A 22,176-nucleotide genomic window follows, 5' to 3' on the forward strand; every position below is an offset into this window, starting at 1 on the left:
TTTATTGATTTTTTTATACATGTGTGCAGAAAATGCAAAAACAACTCTGGCAGCGAAAGGGTTAAAGCCGATTAGAAGAAAAAACTTTGGAGGCCACATGTTCCCTGTGGAGAGTGGAGTTCCAGTCTGCAGCCAGATATCATCGGGAAATACATATCTGACAGGAAACACGTCACCTCCACATCCATGTTTGTTTCTATCGTATGGAATGTATGGAATGTTTGTGGAGTGGAGGTCACATGCTTCCTGTCAAACGTGGTGCTCCACTCCCATCCCAGACTCATCTCGAATAACAAGGTAGGAATCTGCAACAAAGTTTATCAAAGTCCTTGTAATGTACAGACATCACCCAGAGGGGGAATGTTTTTTTCTCAACAAAAGTGGAGTTACGCGTTAATGATATCCATGTATGTAGTATATGCAGTATTGTGCAAACGTTTTAGATAGATGTGAAAACATGCTGTAAATTAGGAATGCAGAAATAGAAGTGTTAAAAGTTTTATTTTTATCAATTAACAAAATGGAAAGTAAATGAACAAAAGAGAAATCTAAATCAAATCAATATTTATTGTGACCACCCTTTGCCTTCAAAACAGCATCAATTCTTCAATTCTCCTAGGTACACTTGCACACAATTTCTGAGGAGCTCAGCAGGTAGGTTGTTTCAAATGTCATGTAAAACTAACCATAGATCTTCTGTGGATGTAGGTTAGATGATCTCACACAGGCTCTATGATGTTGAGATCAGGGCTCTGTGGGAGCCAAACCATCACTTCCAGCACTCCTTGGCCCGGATTCAGAAAGAATCGCGTATCTTTCTGCGGGCGTAGCGCATCTCATATGTGCTCAGCCGCCGTACTTAAGTCAAGCGAGTACCGTATTCAGAAACAATTTACATCCTTAGTTACGGCGGCGTAGCGTATATGGGCCAGCGTAAGCCCGCGTAATTCAAAGTAGGTTGGCAGTGGGCGTGTTTTATTAAAATGAACCGTGACCCTATGCAAATGAGGGGCCGAACAAACGGCGCATGCGCGCGCATGCTCAGAGTCACATCGCAAATACTCCCCAACATACATCGGCTCAATGCTTAGTCGACGTGAACGTAACTTACGCCCAGCCCCATTCACGTACGAGTTACGCAAACAACGTAAAATACGACGCTGTTCCGACGCTTCCGACGTCCATACCTTAACATGACTTACCCTGCTTTATGAGGGGTAAAGTTACACCGGACCGACACCTTACGTAAATGGCGTAGCTAAATCAGATGGGCGCAAGTACGTTTCTTAATCAGCGTATTTACCTAATTTGCATATTCTACGCATAAATCTACGGAAGCGCCCCTAGCGGCCAGCGTAAATATGCACCCAAGATACGACGGCTTAAGAGACTTACGTCAGTCGTATTTAGGAACAAAAACTAACGTAAATGCCTTTCTGAATAGGCGTAAAGATGCGACGGCGCACATTTAAAATTACGGCGGCGTATCTGGAGATACGCCGCCGTAAATCCTTTCTGAATCCGGACCCTTGTTCTTGCACCGAAGATAGTTCTTAATCACATTGGCTGTATGTTTGGGGTCGTTGTCATGCTGCAAAATTAATTTAGGGCCAATTACACGCCTCCCTGATGGTATGACATGATGGATAACTATCTGCCTGTATTTCTCAGCGTTGAGGACATCACTGATCCTAATCAAATCTTCAACTCCATTTGCAGAAATGCAGCCCAAAAACTAGCAATGAACCTCTACCGTGCAGTGGTGTAGCGTGGGTTGTCAGCACCCGGGGCAAGGCAAGAAATTTGCACCCCCTAACCTGCAGACTTTTATCACTCTTCAAGTCCCTTCCAACAAAACAATAGTACTGACCAAACTGATTCCTTTACTGACCATTACATACTACACTGACCACTATACTATACTGTCCACTACACTGAGAACTACACTGACCACTATACAGTCCACTATAGGGTAATGTCCACTACAATGTCCACTAAACTATACTCATCAGAACAGGACAGGCAAAACAAGCAACTGCTTGGGGCCCCGAGCTGGCCTGGGGCCCCAGCAGAGCGCAGCTTCCTATAAATGCTGGAGCCTGTAGCGTGGCCGAGCTCCTTTCCTAATTCCTCCTGCAGTCCGGCCGGGTACCGTATCCGCGTGGTACAGGAGATTCAGTTTCCTGTTCCCGGCCGGACTGACAGGAAGTGCACACACTCAGTGCTCACTTCCTTTCAGTCCGGCCGGGAACAGCAAACTGAATCTTCTGCAGCACGGTATGCGGTAAGGGGGGGTAAAAAGAACATGGGGGGAGGCAGTCAGAATAAGTACTAGCTGACGTTCGGCAGCAGCAGCTGTATGTGGCGGTATGCGGTAGGGAGGGTGGCAGCAGCTGTATGCAACGGTATGCGGTAGGGAGGGGAGGGGGGGCTAAAAAGAACATGGGGGGGAGGCAGTCAGAAGAAGTACTGGCTGATGTTCGGCAGCAGCCCCCCCCCGCTTATCTGGTTTATAGCAGAATACTTTTTTACACTTGTCAACTTACCCCCCCGCTTCTCAACTTGAAACTCAGCAACACCCCCTCCCCCGCTTCTTGCTTGGGGCCCCCAAATTCCTTCAAACGGCCCTGACTATACTGCACACTCTACTGAGAACTATACTGTACACTACACTGACCACTATACTATACTATCCACTATACTGAGAACTACACTGACCACTATACTATACTGTCCACTACACTGACCACTATACTATACTGTCCACTCAGATGACGTTCATGAGAACAAAACGCGTCAGGTTGAACACTGACCCCACTGCTTGACTGATTTTAAAGCGCTTGTTATGTTCACCTAAATGTGAGTGTAAACTTTTTAAATAAATACGGCAAGGTCATTTTTTACGGATTTATGCTATGTGCACCCTCGTTTTTTTCTTCTTGTTCCGTACATCTTGAAATGCTTGGATGATTCATCTTCACTATTGGAAGTGTCCATTATTAGAGATGTACAGAACTGTTCGCCGACGAATAATTTGCGGCGATTTTTGCGCATTCGCTGATGCGCGTGAACATATGCGCTGTTCGATCCGCCGCCTATTAATTAACATTGAGCAAACTTTGACCCTCTACCTCACAGTCAGCAGACACATTCCAGCCAATCGGCAGCATACCCTCCCTCCCTGACCCTCCCACCTCTCGGGCAGCATTCATTTTTGATTCATTTTAAACCTGCATTCTTAGTGAGAGGAGGGAGAGTGTTGCTGCTGCTGAATTTATAGGCAAATCTATAGCTAGGCTAGTGTTTTCAGTGTCCACTCCAGTCCTGAAAGACTCATCTGATCACTGCTGTAAGGACAGCACCCCAAAAAGTCCTTTTTAGGGCTAGTATATCAGTCTGCTTTTTTCCCCCTGTAATCTAATTGCAGTTGCCTGCTAGGCAGCGTGTGTGTGTCAGGATCACAGCGTACACTGTGCCCAGTGCCACCCACCACTCATCTATCTTGGTGGCACAGTAGATAACATTTTAAAAAAAAAATTGTTTTACTGCAATAGAATAGTAGTCAGTTGCCTGGCTGGCAGCGTGTGTCAGGGTACAGCGTACACTGTGCCCAGTGCCACCCACCACTCGTCTATCTTGGCGGCACAGTAGATAACATTTAAAAAAAAAATTGTTTTACTGCAATAGAATAGTAGTCAGTTGCCTGGCTGCCAGCGTGGGTCAGGGGTACAGCGTACACTGTGCTCAGTGCCACCCACCACTCATCTATCTTGGTGGCACAGTACATAACATTAAAAAAAAAAATTATTACTGCAATATAATAGTAGTCAGTTGCCTGACTGCCAGCGTGTGTCAGGGGTACAGCGTACACTGTGCCCAGTGCCACCCACCACTCATCTATCTTGGTGGCACAGTACATAACATTTAAAAAAAAAATTATTACTGCAATATAATTGTAGTCAGTTGCCTGGCTGCCAGCGTGTGTCAGGGGTACAGCGTACATTGTGCCCAGTGCCACCCACCACTCATCTATCTTGGTGGCACAGTACATAACATTTAAAAAACCCAAAAAATTGACTGCAATAGAAAAGTAGTCTGTTGCCAGCGTGTGTCAGGCTCATATTGTATACTGTGCCCACTTGCCCAGTGCCACCACTAATATATCTGGCATAGTATATTACATTTAAAAAGAAAAAACACAATTTTGACTGCAATAGAATAGCAGTTAGTTGTCTGTAGGCGTGTGTCAGGCCTACAGCGTCTACTCTGCCAACTTCTGCCAGTGCACAGTGCCACTCATATCTGGTGTCAAAGTAGCTTGCACCCATAGTACAACTAAACAAATAAAAAAAAATGACTGGCAGAGGCAGGCCACCCCGCAGGGGCTGTCGTGGTGCTGTGATTCCCTTTGGCCCTACAATAATGCCCAGTGTTCAGAGGCCATGTACCCTGAACTCGAAAAGTTCTGAGGACATAGTTGGCTGGCTAACACAGGACACCCAATCTTCTACAGCTTCCGCTCGTAACCTTGACTAGTGTTGAGCAGAATACGCCATATTCGATTTTGCGATATATATCGAATATATAGTTGAATATTCGAGATATATTCGCTAAATTCGAATATTCGTGATATTTTATCGAAATGAAATGATTGCGAATTTTCGCTATTGCGAATGCGAAAATAATTGCGAAATTTCGACAAATGCTGTAGGAGCACTCTGATTGGCTCAGAATATTCGTGATATTTTACAATACAAAATAATTGCGAATATTTGGCAAATGCGGAAGGAGCACTCTGATTGGCTCAGAATATTCTTGATATTTTACAATACAAAATAATTGCGAATATTCGGCAAATGCGGAAGGAGCACTCTGATTGGCTCAGAATATTCTTGATATTTTACAATACAAAATAATTGCGAATATTCGGCAAATGCGGAAGGAGCACTCTGATTGGCTCAGAATATTCTTGATATTTTACAATACAAAATAATTGCGAATATTCGGCAAATGCGGAAGGAGCACTCTGATTGGCTCAGAATATTCGTGATATTTTACAATAGAAAATAAAAAGTGTTTTGCATTGGTGGTGATTCTTTACTCTATCCATCTGTCACAGCCGTTTGTCAATCAAACACCTTGAAGATTGAACATGTTCATGCTGCATGCTTTGGACTTTTTTTCACTTCACATATCAAAGACATTTTTATGAAAGATTATTTTTCTATTATTGGGACTATATTTCTTTATATATTTGTTTCACTGTGTATTTCACAAGTTATTTGCGCTTGCTTATTTTATAATTTGCCCACATGTCTTGTCACTAGACATATTTTTTATTCTTGTAGAGCGACTCCATTTTCTGTCTTGTATTAATTTATGTTGTATAACATTTTTGAGTTGCTGCTGTATTCTCCCCTTTTTTTAAGGTATGCGCAATTTTTTCCTTCTTACAAAAAAAAATAATATCAAACATACAAATATTCATAACAGAAACATACACAAAGCCCCCCCCTTTTGCATCAGAGACAATCAGAGTTCTCCTACCACAGTTATCGAAAATTCGCAATCATTTTCGCATTCGCATTAGCGAAAATTCGCAATTTTTTTTTTTTATATTCGGCAACATAAAAGGATCGCCTCAGCTTAGCTACTCGGCCCAGGGTCTCTAATCATACCAGCAATGCTTTTAGACGTCGATAGAATGTGATCTGTTTTACAAATAAAATTGAAAAAATGCGAATATTCGGAATTGCGAATATTCACTGCGAAATTCGTAATATATCGCGAATACTCGAATATGCTATATTCGAGCCGAATATTCGCAATACGAATATTCGTGAGCAACACTAACCTTGACGCACCATCCTCCTCCAGCTCAGTTTCGGGCACCTCTCAGGTTACCACTCGCCCGCATGCCGCCACCACCAACACTAGCATCACAGCTGCATCACTTGATCTGTCAGAGGAGTTATTTACACATCAGTTGGAAGAAATGAGTGATGCGCAACCATTATTGCCAGAGGTTGTAGATAAAAGGGATATGACTCAGTCAGGCAGCATTACACACATGGACGTATGATGTGATGATGATGTACCCGCTGCTGCTTCCTTTGCTGAGTTGTCAGATACAAGTGAAGCGGTGGATGATGACGATGTGTCCGGAGATGTCACGTGGGTGCCGCTCGAAGAGAAGAAGAAGATGGGGAGACAGAGAGGAGGAGGAGACGAGTTGGAAGCAGGGGGAGGTCATCGCAAGGAGCTAGTGGCACAGTCAGACAGCATGTATCGGCACCCGAGGTCAGCCAGACAGCCCGCCAATCAACGCATGCTGTTGCCACCACCAGAATGCCGTCATTGCAAAGCTCAGCAGTGTGGAATTTTTTTGTGTGTCTGCCTCTGATAACAGTGATGCCATTTGCAACCTGTGCCAAAAGAAACTGAGTCGTGGGAAATCCAACACCCACCTAGGTAATAGTCAGTGTTGTGTAGTGGTCATTCAGGGGAGGGCTGGCAGCCTTAGGCCTGGGGGGCAAGTCCAGTCAAGTGGCCCATAGAGCGTGGAAAGGTGATGGATCGAGGAAAACAGTCTAAGATTTTTCATGATCACAAGAGGCCCCTCTTACATCAGAGTCCGCACAGAGCCCCCCCTTACATCAGAGTCCGCACAGAGCCCCCCTTACATCAGAGTCCGCACAGAGCCCCCTCTTACATCAGAGTCCGCACAGAGGCCCCCCTTACCTCACAGTCCGCACAGAGACCCCCCTTACATCAGAGTCCACACAGAGGCCCCCCCTTACATCAGAGTCCGCACAGAGCCTCCCATTACATCAGAGTCCTCGTGTCTGTGCAGAGAGAAGGGGATGTCAGCACTAGTGTGCACTGAGGCTGAGCTATGTGTGAAACAAGACATAGCTCAGCTCTGCAGCCATCTACCTCGGAGCCGACACAGGCATGGCTGCACAGTGGAAGGTGAGCAGCGGCCATGACCTGTGTTAACAGAGCTCCAGCAGGTCTATTCCTGCACTGCAAAAACAGCATTTGGTAGTGGCAGCCGGTGGCTGTGCATAGTGTCACCAGCCCGGGGGGAGATTTCCACCCTGCCCCCCCCTGCCAGCCCTCCCCTGTGGTCATTGTAGTGTGTAGTGTATGTTTTAGTTATTACTACACTGACAAGTGCATGAGTTTTTTAAACATGCTGCAACCAGTAGTAGTAGACACAGTAGTAGTAGTAACATACTACTGAATATCTCAAACAAATAGCATGCATATATTCATTGGTCCAAGATGTAGTGCAGGCATAACTACCTTTAATGGCAAGATAACTGCACTGTTAAAGATTGGCAAGTTTTGCTTTTTTTTTTTATATAGCTGCCTGGGGTTTAGTTTTAAAATTGATTCTGCGCTACCAGCAAAGGAAACCATGTCTGCAGTGTGGAAATATTTTAAAGTTTCTGATCAAGACCCCAAATTTGCAATCTGCAGTCTTTGCTTGGCAGCAATTTCAAGAGGGGGTACAGTGCCAAGGCATTTTTCAACAACAGTTTTTTTTTTAATTCTTTATTTTATACAATTTTCTTAACAGGAGTTCCAAATAGTTATGCGCCGGAAGAGAGAGAGAGGGGAAGGTGAAGGGGTTTCCTTGAATACAAGGAAGTGTATCACATTTAGGGGGGCCCGGGGGCGAGAGTCCTGGTTAAGGTTTTTCGATGGAGCCACGTATGACCTCCACAGGAGGGTGTCCCCCCTTTTCTCCTTCCCTTTTTCTCCTTGTCTTTACCTGCCCTTCTATCACCACCCTACCTCACCACTTAATTTTCACTCCACTTTTCAGTTGATCATTTTTTATCACCGGTTGACACCACGTCACTTGCACCTACCTTTTTATCCACTGTCCTGGGCTTAGTATATTAATTATCTTCCTTATCTCACTTATCCGATGAGCAGGTCCATCCGTCTATTGCGTACCCCCTGGTCGTCACACGGGACCTTCTGTGGTGGCAACCACCCTCCTCGCTTGTTGTTGGGGGTTTCTTAGGTGAGCAGCTGAGTCCTTTATTCCCCAATGTACCCTGTTTAATTGTTGTTTAATATATAACTGTTTGAAGCTTTGTCATTTTAATTTTAGACCTTCTTCTGATGAAGCGGCTGAAGCCGCGAAACTAGTAAAGATGTTCGATATGACTTTCAACCCACTGTTCCTCTCCCCCCCCCTGGGGACCATTACATTGGAGTTGTGTTGGTCGTTTAGTTTTTTAACTCTGTACCCCTTCTTTGTGTCTTTATTAATACTGTATTCAATAAAATGTTTTTATCATTTACCTGTTCCTTTCCATATTTCATATCCATGTTACCAGTACCGCGATAGTCCAATTTTGGCCCAAAACCCCCCCTTAATTGGCTCTTTGGTTTGGGGACCTCAGAACAAATCTTTCTATACCCCCTCTATATAATGAAAACCCTTGCTGAGAAACATTTTTATTTATGTATGCTTTACGTATGTTTGTGTCAATAATTAATATTATTTTTAATACCTCCAATGGTTAAGGCCTGAATTGATCAGGTGGATTCTGTGGTTATTCATGTTGGATGAGGAGTATCAACCCCAGCCAGCCAGCAGTCACCCCTAGCCCCCTGCACATGAAGAAATGCCCACCCCATTCATACCCTACACCCTATTCATAACCTGCCCTATACCCTATGCGGATTAAGAGATGACTACATCTTTTACATGGAAATCTTCTTTGTTCATCTTTGTTGTTCAAATACCATGGGATGTGCTTAGATGACTAAGGGCGGACTCCTGCTGGAAAGTGTTCCTGGGAATGACACCTTAAGGGCTAGCCAAATGACGCACACCCACGGTCTACAAAATTCCAATGAGCACCACATGAGAGAGATCCAAATGCCAGCCCGAAGTCTAGCCCAATGCATCAGTTCCAGTTTGTCTGTGGATATTGAGTTCTATTCTTACAGTGAGGCAGGGTTTGGGGTAGAGGATCTCTGTAAAATATGGATGAACACAGACAGAATCGACCCAAAGGTTTTGGGAAAAGTTGAGGAGAATGAGAATCGTAATGTGGAAATTTCCTTTTCCTTCCTTTTTATGAATTGAATGGACATTCGGAAGCCATACAAGAGACTTTCTTTCTGTGTATTTTTTGGGACTATTTATATGTGGCGTGAAGGCTATCATGTCCCTCCCACTTGCTTTTATGGACTGTCACGCCCATGTCATGCACCTTCCTCTTCCCCCTTTGTATTTCATGGACAATTGCTATGCTGCTGAGATTATGTGTTTGTTGTTTTAAATTTTTACATGCTTAATGTGGTGATACATTTGTGGGAAAGAGGCCCAGGTGGATGTCAGGGGCATATGTCAGGGGGCATATTGGGTTTGTAGAGGATTGTTGTAATTGGGCCTTCTCATGAATACACAATGTATTGTAGAATAAGATCTGGGAATATGTTCAGCCATTTCATTATACAAAATAGCTTAGATCTGCACCTGTCAGCTGATGTTTGGAAAGATGCTGGCGTAAGCACTATACTAAAATATATCATTATCTGGAAAAGGATGATTCATCACCAGATGGCATATACCTGATTATATTGGCTGTTTTCACCTGAGCACCCAACCTGCTGGCTATTCCCAAGACCTGGACACAGGGCCGGAGATCCCATCCCGCCCAAGTCTCTGCAGGATCTCCAAACCACACAGCCCCATTCAAACTTGGCAAAGCCCGGAGAAAGCTGCCAAAACAGTTTTCTCCGTTTTAAAGTTATGCTGTGAAGTTCTGCAGTCCACTGACATGCAGACTCTGTGTCAGTTTTTGCTGCGTTTTTATGGTGACCGGGACCCTCACTATTACAATAGATAAAGGAAACACTTCTTTATATATATATATATATATATATATATATATATATATATATATATATATATATATATATATATATATATATATAATATATTTTTTTTTTCTCTTTTTCCTACCCCCTAAGTTAAGGGAGGTAAATTTGGAATCACAGATAAACAAGTAGAAGAAGACACATAATAAGTATAAGACACATAGAAAACACAATAAAATCACAGTAACAAAGCACTTAAATATAGAGATATGAATATATCCTTTAAAAGCACAACACACCCCTTATTCCATTCTCCTCAGTTGCCTCCTCTACTTCCTTTTTTCTCCTTTTTTTTTTTTGTTCCTTTTTACCCCCCCCTTTTTTTTTGCCTTTTAGAATTTTGAGGAATCGAAGAAACCACCATTCAGTAAAGAAAGTGATTAAAGGGTCACTAAATGATTTTTTTTTTTAATCTAAATAGCTTCCTTTACCTTACTGCAGTACTGGTTTCATGTCCTCATTGTTTGTTTTTGCTTTGAAGTAGCTGTAATTCTGCTGTGATCTCCACACTTCCTGCTCGTCTGTTTCCTTATAACCATCGTACTGGGAGCTTTTCACGGTGGTCTAAGCTGTCATTACTGTGTGTCTAAATCTTCCCAGAACCAATCAGATTCATTTTAAAAACAAAACACTGCCCTGGATTTGTTTGTTTTTGTTCTGTGTGTCTCTCTACTTCACAGAAACATAAAGCCAGTTTAAAAGTGAAAGTGAAAGTGAAACTAGAGGCACATTATATGATTGATTTTTATCTACTTTTAATCATTTTTAAAAGGAATCGGTTAACTTTTATGTCTCTATAACCTGTAAACAGTCATTTCAGCCAAAATTTTTTTTTCCTTTAGTGACCCTTTAAGGAGGTGTTTGTAAGTGTCAATGAAATATTAAGTGTTAAACAAAAAAAATAGAATATGATATATACTATATACCATAGATATTTTAATTGCTATTATTCTTGTCCCTCACATACTTCATGTAAAGTCTGGCCCCCTTGCTCCTTTCTTAAATATTATATTAAAGCATATTCATGTGTTAGAATGGCCCAGTCAAAGTCCAAACCTAAATTTAACTGAAAATCTGAGGAAAGAATTGAAAATTGCTGTTCACAGACGCTCTCCATCCAATCTGACAGAGCTTGAGCTATTTTGCAAAGAAGAATGGGCAAAAATGTCACTCTCTAGATGTGCAAAGGTGGTATAGACAAACCGAAAAAAACTTGCAGCTGTAATTGCAGCGAAAGGTGGTTCTACAAATGCATGCCACACTTTTCAGATATTTATTTGTAAAAAAAATAATTAACTAAATTAACGCCTTAACGCCGGCCGCACGACTATTTACGTCCGCAAAATGGCACGGACAGGCAGATGGGCGTATATATACGTCCTTGCTGAAGAACGGGGGGGGGCGTATGTAAACACTGCTTCCCCGTGCTTCACTGTGGCGGCGTATCGATCGAGTGATCCTTTTTATAAGGGAGACTCGATCGATGACGTCAGTCCTACAGCCACACCCCCCTACAGTTGTAAACACACACTAGGTGAACCCTAACTCCTACAGCGCCCCCTGTGGTTAACTCCCAAACTGCAACTGTCATTTTCACAATAAACAATGCAATTTAAATGCATTTTTTGCTGTGAAAATGACAATGGTCCCAAAAATGTGTCAAAATTGTCCGAAGTGTCCGCCATAATGTCGCAGTCACGAAAAAAATCACTGATCGCCGCCAATAGTAGTAAAAAAAAAAAAAAATTTATAAAAATGCAATAAAACTATCCCCTATTTTGTAAACGCTATAAATTTTGCGCAAACCAATCGATAAACGCTTATTGCGATTTTTTTGACCAAAAATAGGTAGAAGAATACGTATCGGCCTAAACTGAGGAAAAAAAATAAATTTTATATGTTTTTTGGGGATATTTATTATAGCAAAATGTAAAAAATATTGGATTTTTTTCAAAATTGTCGCTCTGTTTTTGTTTATAGCGCAAAAAATAAAAACTGCAGAGGTGATCAAATACCACCAAAAGAAAGCTCTATTTGTGGGGAAAAAAGGACGCTAATTTTGTTTGGGAGCCACGTCACACGACCGCGCAATTGTCTGTTAAAGCGACGCAGTGCCGAATCGCAAAACCTGGCCTGGGCATTTAGCTGCAAAATGGTCCGGGGCTTAAGTGGTTAAATAAAATTTTTATAATTTTCCTTCCACTTCACAATTATGTTTCACTTTGTGTTGGTTTATCACATAAAATTCCAACAAAATACATTTACGTTTATGGTTGTAACATGTTGGAAAATGTCAAGGGGTATGAATACTTTTTCAAGGCACTGTAACTAAAACAAGGTTTAAAACATTTTTTTTTATATCTAAAATAATGTGCCACTGTTTTTAGCTTATATGATTTTTTTTCAGCAATAAAATACTCTAAATACATTTTAGAATGAACATTAAGGCCCCTTTCACACATAATGTCCGTTTTTGACGGACTCCATTTGCTCAGTGGGGATCGCTCCGTTGATGTCAGGTCCATCTCTGCTCACTGTGGATAGACGGACCCCTCAGCTCTCTGCTCTCGGGGGATCAGATGAAAACAGATCCGTCTGTCCGTTTTCATCTGATCTGATCTGCCGGACGGATGGAAAATAGGGTTTCCATCCGTCTGAATTTAGCGGACAGGTCACCACTGACATCTGTCGCTCCATAGAACTGTATGGAGCGTCTGTTCAGGTCCGCCTAAAAAACTGACAGACGGACCTTAGGAACCTTAGGAATGTGTAAAAGGGGCCTTAGGAATCTAGTGTTAAATTACATACTGTATTTTTTATAGTCTTTCTTATCTTACGATTACTATCTGCGAAACATAACATAAGCCCTAGCAAATTTTTCTGCACTGGTTAAACCTAGTAAACCTACAGTTAATGTTTAATGTGCACGTGATTGTGCCCTTTGTCACAATGTACTAACACACCTTTTGCCTTTATATACAGGTAGTTGCACAAGAAATTACCATTCTAACTTTTCTTTGCAAGAGTGAGACATGGCACTAACTAAGCAAACAAAGGAGCGGGAACAACTGATGAACATGTTATTTACACCAGACAAAACATCGCCAGAGGATTTACTGTTTGATTATAAGGGGATCTTGTACCTTCGTACTGTCTGCAGTGAGGAGCTATTGAAAACACTGGAAACATTTGAAGCCAGGGAGGATGATTTATTGATTACTTGCTCTCCCAAATGTGGTGAGTACACATACTCAATATAACTGTACAATTTTACATTTTAATTAAACCTTTTAAGTCCAAACAATAGAAAATAAGTTCCATACCCACCTACATTCACTTCCTTTCAGACACTTTAAGGCCTCGTACACACAGACGGACTGTCCGCTGAAAAAGGTCCGCCGGACCGTTTTCAGCAGACATGTCCGCCCGGAGATTTCTGTCTGATGGTTGTACACACCATCAGACAGAAATCCGCGCGTACACGATACGCGGTGACGTGGCCGCGCCATCGCCGCAACGATTACGCGGTGATGTGCGCGGCCCTGGAAGGTTAATGCTTCCACGCATGCGTCGAATCACTTCGACGCATGCAAGGGATGGCGGCCGAGCGGACATGTACGGTGAGTCTGTACAGACGACCGAACATGTCCGATGGACAGGCTTCCAGCGGATATGTTTCTTAGCATGCTAAGAAATTTTTGTCCGCTGGGAAAACGGTCGGCTGGACAAATGCCCGCTGGAAATCTGTCCGGTCGGCCGTACACACGACCGAACATGTCTGCTGAAACTGGTCCGCAGACATGTTCGGTCGTGTGTACGGGGCCTAAGAGTTTACACAGGCATATACATCAGCGGTCAGGATTAATTTCCTCCCACACTCCAAAGCAGTGTTTCTCAAATCCAGTCCTCAAGGTGCCCCAACAGGTCATGTTTTCAGGCTTTCCATTATCTTGCACAAATGATTTGATCAGTTTCACTGCCTTAGTAGTTACCACAGCTGTTTCATCAGAGGGAAATCCTGAAAACATGACCTGTTGGGGCGCCTTAACTCCCCTGGCGGTATTCCCGAGTCTGACTCGGGGTTACATTTCTGTGCTGCGATCGGTAACCTCGAGTCAGACTCAGGATCGCCTCGCTGAATCCACAGGCATGGTTTACTTACCTTGTCCCTGGATCCAGCGATGCCACCGCGCTGTGTGAGCGAGTGGGTGCTCGCTCGATTCACACAGTGCCTCTGTGTGCCGCTGATCTCCGTTCCCTGCGATGTTACGATGCATGGGGGCGGAGAACAGCGCCAAATTCAAAAAGGTAAACAAACACATTACATACAGTATACTGTAATCTTATAGATTACAGTACTGTATGTAAAAAATACACACCCCTCTTGTCCCTAGTGGTCTGCCCAGTGTTCTACATGTACTTTTATATAATAAAAACTGTTCTTTCTGCCTGCAAACTGTAGATTGTCCATAGCAACCAAAAGTGTCCCTTTATGTCAAAAATGATTTTAGAGCAGCTAGAAAACAGCGATAATAAATTATAATCACTTGCAGAATTGTGCGATAGTGATTTGTGGGGAAATTCGTCATAAAAAAATAAAAGTAATGACAGCGACAATTCTGCAACTGAGCAAATTTCAGTGATTTTGAGTTACATTATTGAATAATTTTTATTATAATTATATTATTATTTGTTATAATTATTTATAATTATTTATTATATTTAGTTTTTAAAAAAAAATCATACCCGGGATGCCTACTAGACTCTTGTTTGGTCAGATTTAAGTGAGTTTTTCCTAAAAATTACAGGCCTACAATGTAAAACGCCAAATTTCCTTGCAAATAATGGTACCGCTTTCAGCACCTAAAATAATCATACCGCTAGGGAGGTTAAAGACTGGAGTTGACAAACACTGCTCCAAAGACATGCTGGTAGGTATTTGGCCCCTGTCAAAAAGGGTTCCTACTATGATATTCTACTGAGCGTGCCCATAATGGCTGCCTCAGTCTGACCCAACAGAAGATAAAAGCACTTTGAGTTCCCAGGGAGAAAAGTGCTATAGAAATATTAACTAATAAATCTGCTTATTCAACTCACCAGCTCGTGTGAGATAGCCCCTACCCAGTCTTTCTTTGGATAATGAGCAATTGGCATGCAAAGGTGGAGCACTTTTTGGATCTTTCCCTAATTGTACCATAGATACGCCAGGACGGGTCATGGGCTGCCCCAGGACTACACAATTTTTTGGGTTATTATTTGTTGAGGATTATTTTGTTACTACTTTTAGCATCTTTGCTGGGTCACTTTGAAAAATGTGGTAGTCCAGGAGATTCACAACTATTTTCAAGTTAGTGCTACAGAACATCCTATTATTTTGCACACACACACTAATGCACCTTACATACGACCAAGTTTTTCTGACGGGAAAACTGGGAGGAGAGCTTTTGGCCGGGAATCCTGGCTGTGTGTATGCTCCCTCGCAGTTTTTGCGACGGGAAAACTGCCAAACCCCTCGGCAAAAAAAGAGAACCAGCTCTCTTTTTCCCGTCGGGATTCCCAACAGACTTTTTCCTGTGGGAAATCCCGAGCGTGTGTACGGGGCAATAGAGTATGTATCTTTTTATTCCTATTTATTTTTGGATTCACGTTTTTATATTATGTTATTTATTAATTTATTTTTGCTCTGTTGGACCCATTTCTCTACAATAGAAGTTTCTATTTAGAATTCCTATAGTATTTAAACCAATACTATCATGTTTACCAAATGAATAATATAATCCATGGTTAGTGTCCGCTTGCTCTATCTTGTGTATATTTTGACTGATATTGATCTGATATGTTTGTAATTTTGCAGAGATCCTCATGTATTTTCTGGGGGATATTAAATGATTGTATGGATTAGGACACTGATGTCTTGCCTTTTATCATTATCATATCATTTCTATATTGTGATTTTTTCATTTGTAGTGTGATTCATATGTAATTTCTTGGGGCTGGTTATGTATACAGTTAAAGTGGTACTAAACCCAAAAGAAGCGTTTATTATATTGTGGCTTACTAATTCTTAAATGTGATGGCCGCATTTATTTTATTTTTTAGGCTTTCTTTCTTTTATTTTCATCTGGTGATCAGGCTAGTAAGAATAAACTCTCTTGAAAAAGTATCAGTTACATGGATGAGACAAACCATTTGTGTCTCTAAGGCCGGGTACACACGGGCAAACATGTACGATGAAACCGGTCCCTCGGACCGTTTTCACCGTACATGTCTGCCCGGGGACTTCTGTACGATGGCTGTACTAACCATCGTACAGAAGCCCGCGTGTAAACAATACGCGGGGCGTGTCCGCGCCGTCGCCGCGACGATGACGTGGCGATGACGCGGCGACATGGGCGGGCCTGCCTTTTAAATGCTTCCACGCATGCGTCAAAGTCATTCGACGCATGCGAGGGACAGCGGGCGCTCGGACATGTACGGTAGGTCTGTACTGACGTCCATACATGTCCGAGCGGGCAGGATTCCAGCGGACGGTTTAAAAACAAGTCCAGGAATATTTGCCCGCTGGGAAAAGGCCCGGCGGGCAAATGTTTGCTGGAATTCTGCCCGCTCGCGCCTACACTTGACCGAACATGTATGCTGAAACTGGTCCGCGGACCAGTTTCAGCATACATGTTTGGTCGTGTGTATGGGGCCTTACTCCCCTCCCTGCAGGTTAATAATGCTATTGTCCAAAGGTGCCCAGTGTGTTCCATCATTGAGAGTGGGGGGACTCTAAAGGCCCCGTATACACACCATATGAAAATTGGATGGAAAAATTTGTACGAACAGCTGTCTGCCGATTTTCGAATCGTTAGTACGGTGCTTTCGACAGCCGATTTTGCTTTTTAATCGGACAAAAGCTGGATGTGCAGACTATAAAATTTTTGTCGGATGTAAACTCAACGTCCGATTTTTCTATTCATTAGTACGGTTTTCTTACGAAAAAAATCGTAAGAGCAAGACTATGCATGCTCAGAAATTAAAAAATACAAAACTATTGAACACATTACGTCACTTCTGACGTATTCTGTTGTTACGAAAAATGTTCATATTGTGAGTAACCTCTTTACTTTGACATGAGACTAGCATGCCACAAAAAACTGACTTTCGGTCATCTGAAAATCTAAGCGCTTGTACGGGGCTTAATATAGGAGATGTGTTACCGGCCAGATCACCAGGTGAAAACAGAGGGAAAAAGAAAAATGTATGCAGCCACCACATCTAATGATTGGTAAGCTGTAATATATAACATTTTTGGATTTAATGCAGCTTTAATTTGCTTAGAAAATATTTAGCGGGGGGAGTGGCTTAGCAATGGCGGAGTAGAGGAGACACGCGCTGAGCACGGACCGAGCCTCTCCATAGTATGTAACCAAACTGGGAAAAGTCTGGATGTTAGAAGCCCTGAAAATACCCCCGGAACTACCCCCGAAAAGCCTGGGAGTTTAAGACAGAGGCGAGATGTATATGCCGATATATACTGAGAAGCTGAGTGTGAGCAGTGAGAAGCCCGGATGCCTGAAGCTAGACGCCATGAAAAGTAGGTGAGCTTATGATAGAGGCGGGCTGTGTGTAAGAAATATATTTTAGATCTTATTTTAGATCTTTGTGATCATATCGAGCAGACGGGATTTAGACTCTGGGGGCCGGTCAGTGCACACTCTGGAGGGTGTTACGGGATGAATGTAGCTAGGAAAAAAACGGAAGTGAATCCGCAGCAAAAGCTACATACGAAGACACTGCTGGCTCCACTGACACAGCCCGAGATAAAAGACTATGGGCCAGATCCACAGAAGAATTACGCTGGCGTATCTATTGATACGCCGCATAATTTCAAATTTCCTGCGTCGTATCTTTGTTTTGTATTTACAAAACAAGTTACAACTGCATCTGGGCTCGATCTGACTGGCGTACGTCTTAGTACGCCATCGGATCGTAGGTGCATTTTTCCGCCGGCCGCTAGGTGGCGTTTCCGTAAAATTCCGCGTCGAGTATGCAAATTAGCTAGTTACGGCGATCCACGAACGTACGTCCGGCCGGCGCATTTTGTTACGTTGTTTGCGTTCGGCTTTTTCTGGCGTATAGTTACCCCTGCTATATGAGGCATACTCAATGTAAAGGAATTGGCCGTCGTTCCCGCATCTAATTTTGAATTTTTTACGTCGTTTGCGTAAGTCGTTTGCGAATAGGGATTTGCGTAGAATGACGTCACCGTTGTAAACATTGGCTTGTTTCGGTTTAATTTCGAGCATGCGCACTGGGATACCCCCACAGACAGCGCATGCGCCGTTAAAAAAAATGGCGTTTACGTCGGGTCACAACGTATTTACACAAAACACGCCCCCATTACATCGATTTGAATTGCGCGCCCTTATGCCGCCAAAGATACACTACGGCGCGCATTCTTTGAGGATTAAAAAAAAAAGTAAGTTACGGCGGCGTAGTGTATCTTAGATACGCTACGCCCGGCGCTAATATGCGCCGATGTACGTGGATCTGCCCCTATTTCTAACGCACACGGGCAGCTACAGCTACAATAAGGGCTTCAATTGTGGAGACAAGGGGGTCAGAGTTTCCGGAGATACCAAGAGTAGCACCTCGAATGAGCCTTACCTCCTCACGAGAAACGGGGGGGCAAGAGCAGGGAGAAATAAGCTGCCAGGACAATAGGAATATGCCTGAAAATATCTCAGGTGAACTAGACCTGATGGCGATCCTGCAGGCACTTCCCATACGGGATGAGATGGCTATCCTGCAGGCGCTCCCGACAAGAGATGAGATGGAAACTCTGGTGACCCGGCTTGAAGAAGGTCATCGGAAGGAATTACAGTTAATAAGATCTGAAGTGCAGGCCCTGTCAGATAAAATCTCAATAGAAGGGATGCGAATGGTCAAACTGGAAGATTGGGTGTCCAGGCTAGAGGGGCTGGAAAAAAAGCAGTCCTTATATGGATCACAGAACTCAGCGATATATCTGAAATTTGAAGAGATTGAGGATCGAAGTCGGAGACTAAATCTCAGGTTTAGAGGGATCTCGGAAGAGATGGAGGGAGAATCCCTACATACAGCAGTAAATACAATATGCCGACAGCTTGGGGTTGAATTAACACAATTAAAAGCAATTTAAATTTGATAGACTACACAGGGCCCTGGGGCCACGGTCCACAGACCCTACAAGACCCAGAGATGTTATTGGCCGACCATTATCACTATGCCCACAAAGAAATGATTAGCCGTAAGGCATGGGAGGCAAAGTCAATAAGATTTGAAGAAATGACAATAAAAATCTTGCCAGATCTCTCATGGGCTACGTTACAACGGAGGGCACAACTACTACCGCTTTTAGAAAAAATTTAATCTGCAGGTGGAACCTATAGCTGGGGATATCCTATTGCACTTTTTGTTAAGAAAGGGTCACTCTCCTTCCTACTATCAGAGCCGTCAGAGCTCCCTGACCTGTTTAATTTTGTGGGTATAGAACAGTTTAAGGGACCAGAGTGGCTGCAGCCAATACAGAGAACACATCGAAAAGGAGGCCCACAAACATCAAAAGATCGAGAGTCACAGCGCAGAAGATCGGCGGAAAATAGGAATGAATCATAGAGACTGAGTCAGGAAAAAACGTGAGTTAAAAGTGTAAAACAGAAGGAGAAATTACGGCCGTATAAGAGTGTGACTAGATATATGACTGATCCTAATACTGCCTTTGCCGGCCGTTTAACACTTTCCCCCCTTTTTTTTTTTTTTTGTGTGTTTTTTTTTTTTTCCTTTTTTTTTTTCTCCTCCTCCTGTACTCTGCTATATTTTTTAGTAGTGTTTCATATAAGGAGTGAAAGGGGAGGGGAGAAAGGGGAGATACAGATGGAATCCACTTCCATTCTTTTTTTTTGTTTGGCCTCTCTCTCTCTCTTTTTTTTTTGGTCTCCAGTAGGAGCTATCTCTTATGGACATATTAAGCTGAATCCCAGTCTCGTGATCCCTAATTTTTTTTTCTCTTTTTTTTTTTGGGCAGGATTGATGTGAACTATTTAAAAACTAAAAATATATTAAATATTTAAATATTTGTGTTGCTCATCTATTGGGATGTCCAGTTTTGAAAACCCATAGAGGTGATTTTAGAGACAAAAGAAATAGAAATGGGTATATTAAGTTGGAATACAATATGATACATATATTTAGGACAGGACTGTATATAGGCAAATTATGTTAGGATATGCATCCTCCTTTTTTATTTTTGTTGGGGTAATGAGGGGTGGGTCACTGGATAGTTTGCATATGAGACAATATCACGGGGTTGTCCCTTTTTTTTGGGGAGGAGGGAGAAGTGTGGGAGTAGGAATTAAGAGGGAGAAGAGGTGGGTGGAATGGGGATTGGGGGGGGGGGGGGGGTCAATCAAATGCATGTAATATATTTCCCACAATTTGCCACATAATATATATATATATATATAAAAATGTTTTAAATTAAAATATAGAATACACTATCTACACCAGGGGTGTCAAACTGGCGGCCATCCAGCTGTTGCAAAACTACAAGTCCCATGAGGCATTGCAAGGCTGACAGTTACAAGCATGACTCCCACAGGCAGAGGCATGATGGGAATTGTAGTTTCGGAACAGCTGGAGGGCCGCCAGTTTGACACTCCTGATCTACACGATATTCACTAGGAGTAAAATGATTTTCCGGGGGGAAGGGAGATGGGGTTTATAGGAAGATAAATATATTTATACACACATGGGAAGAGGGTAACACATTTGGGGTTATATTTGAGGTTAAGAGGGCTTATATGCAGATCCTTTAGCTAAAGTATAAAGAGGGATCCATGAAAGTATGTAGAGGAGGAGCTTTACTGAAAGGGGGAGGGGGAAGTGGGACAGGAGAAGAATTAAATTGGAATAAAATGTAAATGGGTTATATGAAATTAATTGAAATAAATGATCTAGCAATATATGAATATTATGAATTTCCATCAATGAGATAGTGGGGCGTAATATATATGGAGAGAATTCAGATACGAAGAGGGTAGAATTGTGTGTATTTATAAGTATAAGGAGGAGATTTAGAGGGGGGAGGATTGAGAGGGGATTGAGAGAGGAGGGCGGATGGTAGGAAAGGAAAAGATAATGTAGATTAAAGATTAGTCAGATATCTGGATAGAGATTAGAAAGGGAAGGAGAGGAAAAGGGGAGTTGGAAGGCAAATGAGTTAAAGAGTTAAAACTTCTTAACACAGACATAGGATTTATCCAGGAAACACATTTTAAAGAGGGGGTATATCCCTATCTTCAAAATAGGCATTTCCAGAATGTATATAAGGAGGCTAAAAGTAAAGGAGTGGCTATTTTAATATCAAACAGAATACTGTGAGCTTTAACGGATAAATATGTAGATCCGGGAGGGAGATTTCTTTTTCTTAAAGGTGCAATAGGCAGAGAGAAGGTACCATTAGCTACTATATACGCACCGAACGTACATCAAGACAGTTTCCTAGCTAAGGTGCTTTCTAAATTGATGAACTTCAGAGAGGGAAAGTTGATATGTGGCGGAGATTTAAATATCCCCTTGGATCCAAAAGCAGATACCTCTGGGGGGGTTTCATCGGTACCCAGGAAACGTATTATACGGAAATTACATGAATTACAGCTAGTAGATGGGTGGCGCATCTTACACGCAGGAGAAAAGGATTATACGTACTATTCGAATCCACACCAAACATATTCAAGAAAAGACCTTTTTTTGATACCCCATCAGTTGCTACATTTAATACAGGAAATTTCAATAGGGAACATAACATGGACAGACCATGCACCAGTTATGATGGTAACCTTGGAGGGGGGAACTCGGTCATCAGATTGGAGATGGAGGTTAAATGAGAGCTTATTACAGAACCCTCAAATAATGGAAGATGTAACAAAAGAAATAATGTGGTATTTCCAGATAAACGACAATGAAGAATGTGACCCAGGAATAATATGGGAAGCCCATAAATCTGTAATTCAAGGGGTCCTAATTAAACACGGCTCCCAAGTTAAAAAGGCAAGAGAAGAACAAATAAAAGAACTGTTAGAAAGGATACAGAGACTAGAGATACAGCATAAAAAGAAGACAGAAATAGGTATAGGAATTGAATTAACACATCTCAGGCCCCGTACACACGAGAGGATCCATCCGCTGAAAAATCTCAGCGGATCGGTTTCAGCGGATAGATCCCCTGGTGTGTACGTT

The 22,176-nt window shown here is 42.4% G+C and overlaps 1 protein-coding gene across 1 annotated transcript in view; it reads left to right on the top strand.

Moving 5' to 3' along the window:
• Positions 1-204: 204 nt before the first annotated feature.
• The window catches only part of LOC120937548 (sulfotransferase 6B1-like), a 60,691-nt gene continuing 38,719 nt past the window's right edge, over positions 205-22,176 (top strand). Inside the window, exons 1-2 of the mRNA XM_040350863.1 lie at positions 205-297; positions 12,895-13,149. Of these exons, the coding sequence (XP_040206797.1) occupies positions 12,945-13,149 (205 nt within the window). The 5' untranslated portion in view covers positions 205-297; positions 12,895-12,944. The remainder of the gene's footprint in view (positions 298-12,894; positions 13,150-22,176) is intronic.

This window comes from Rana temporaria, chromosome 4 (assembly GCF_905171775.1).
Source record: "Rana temporaria chromosome 4, aRanTem1.1, whole genome shotgun sequence".
NCBI classification, from domain to species: Eukaryota; Metazoa; Chordata; class Amphibia; order Anura; family Ranidae; genus Rana; species Rana temporaria.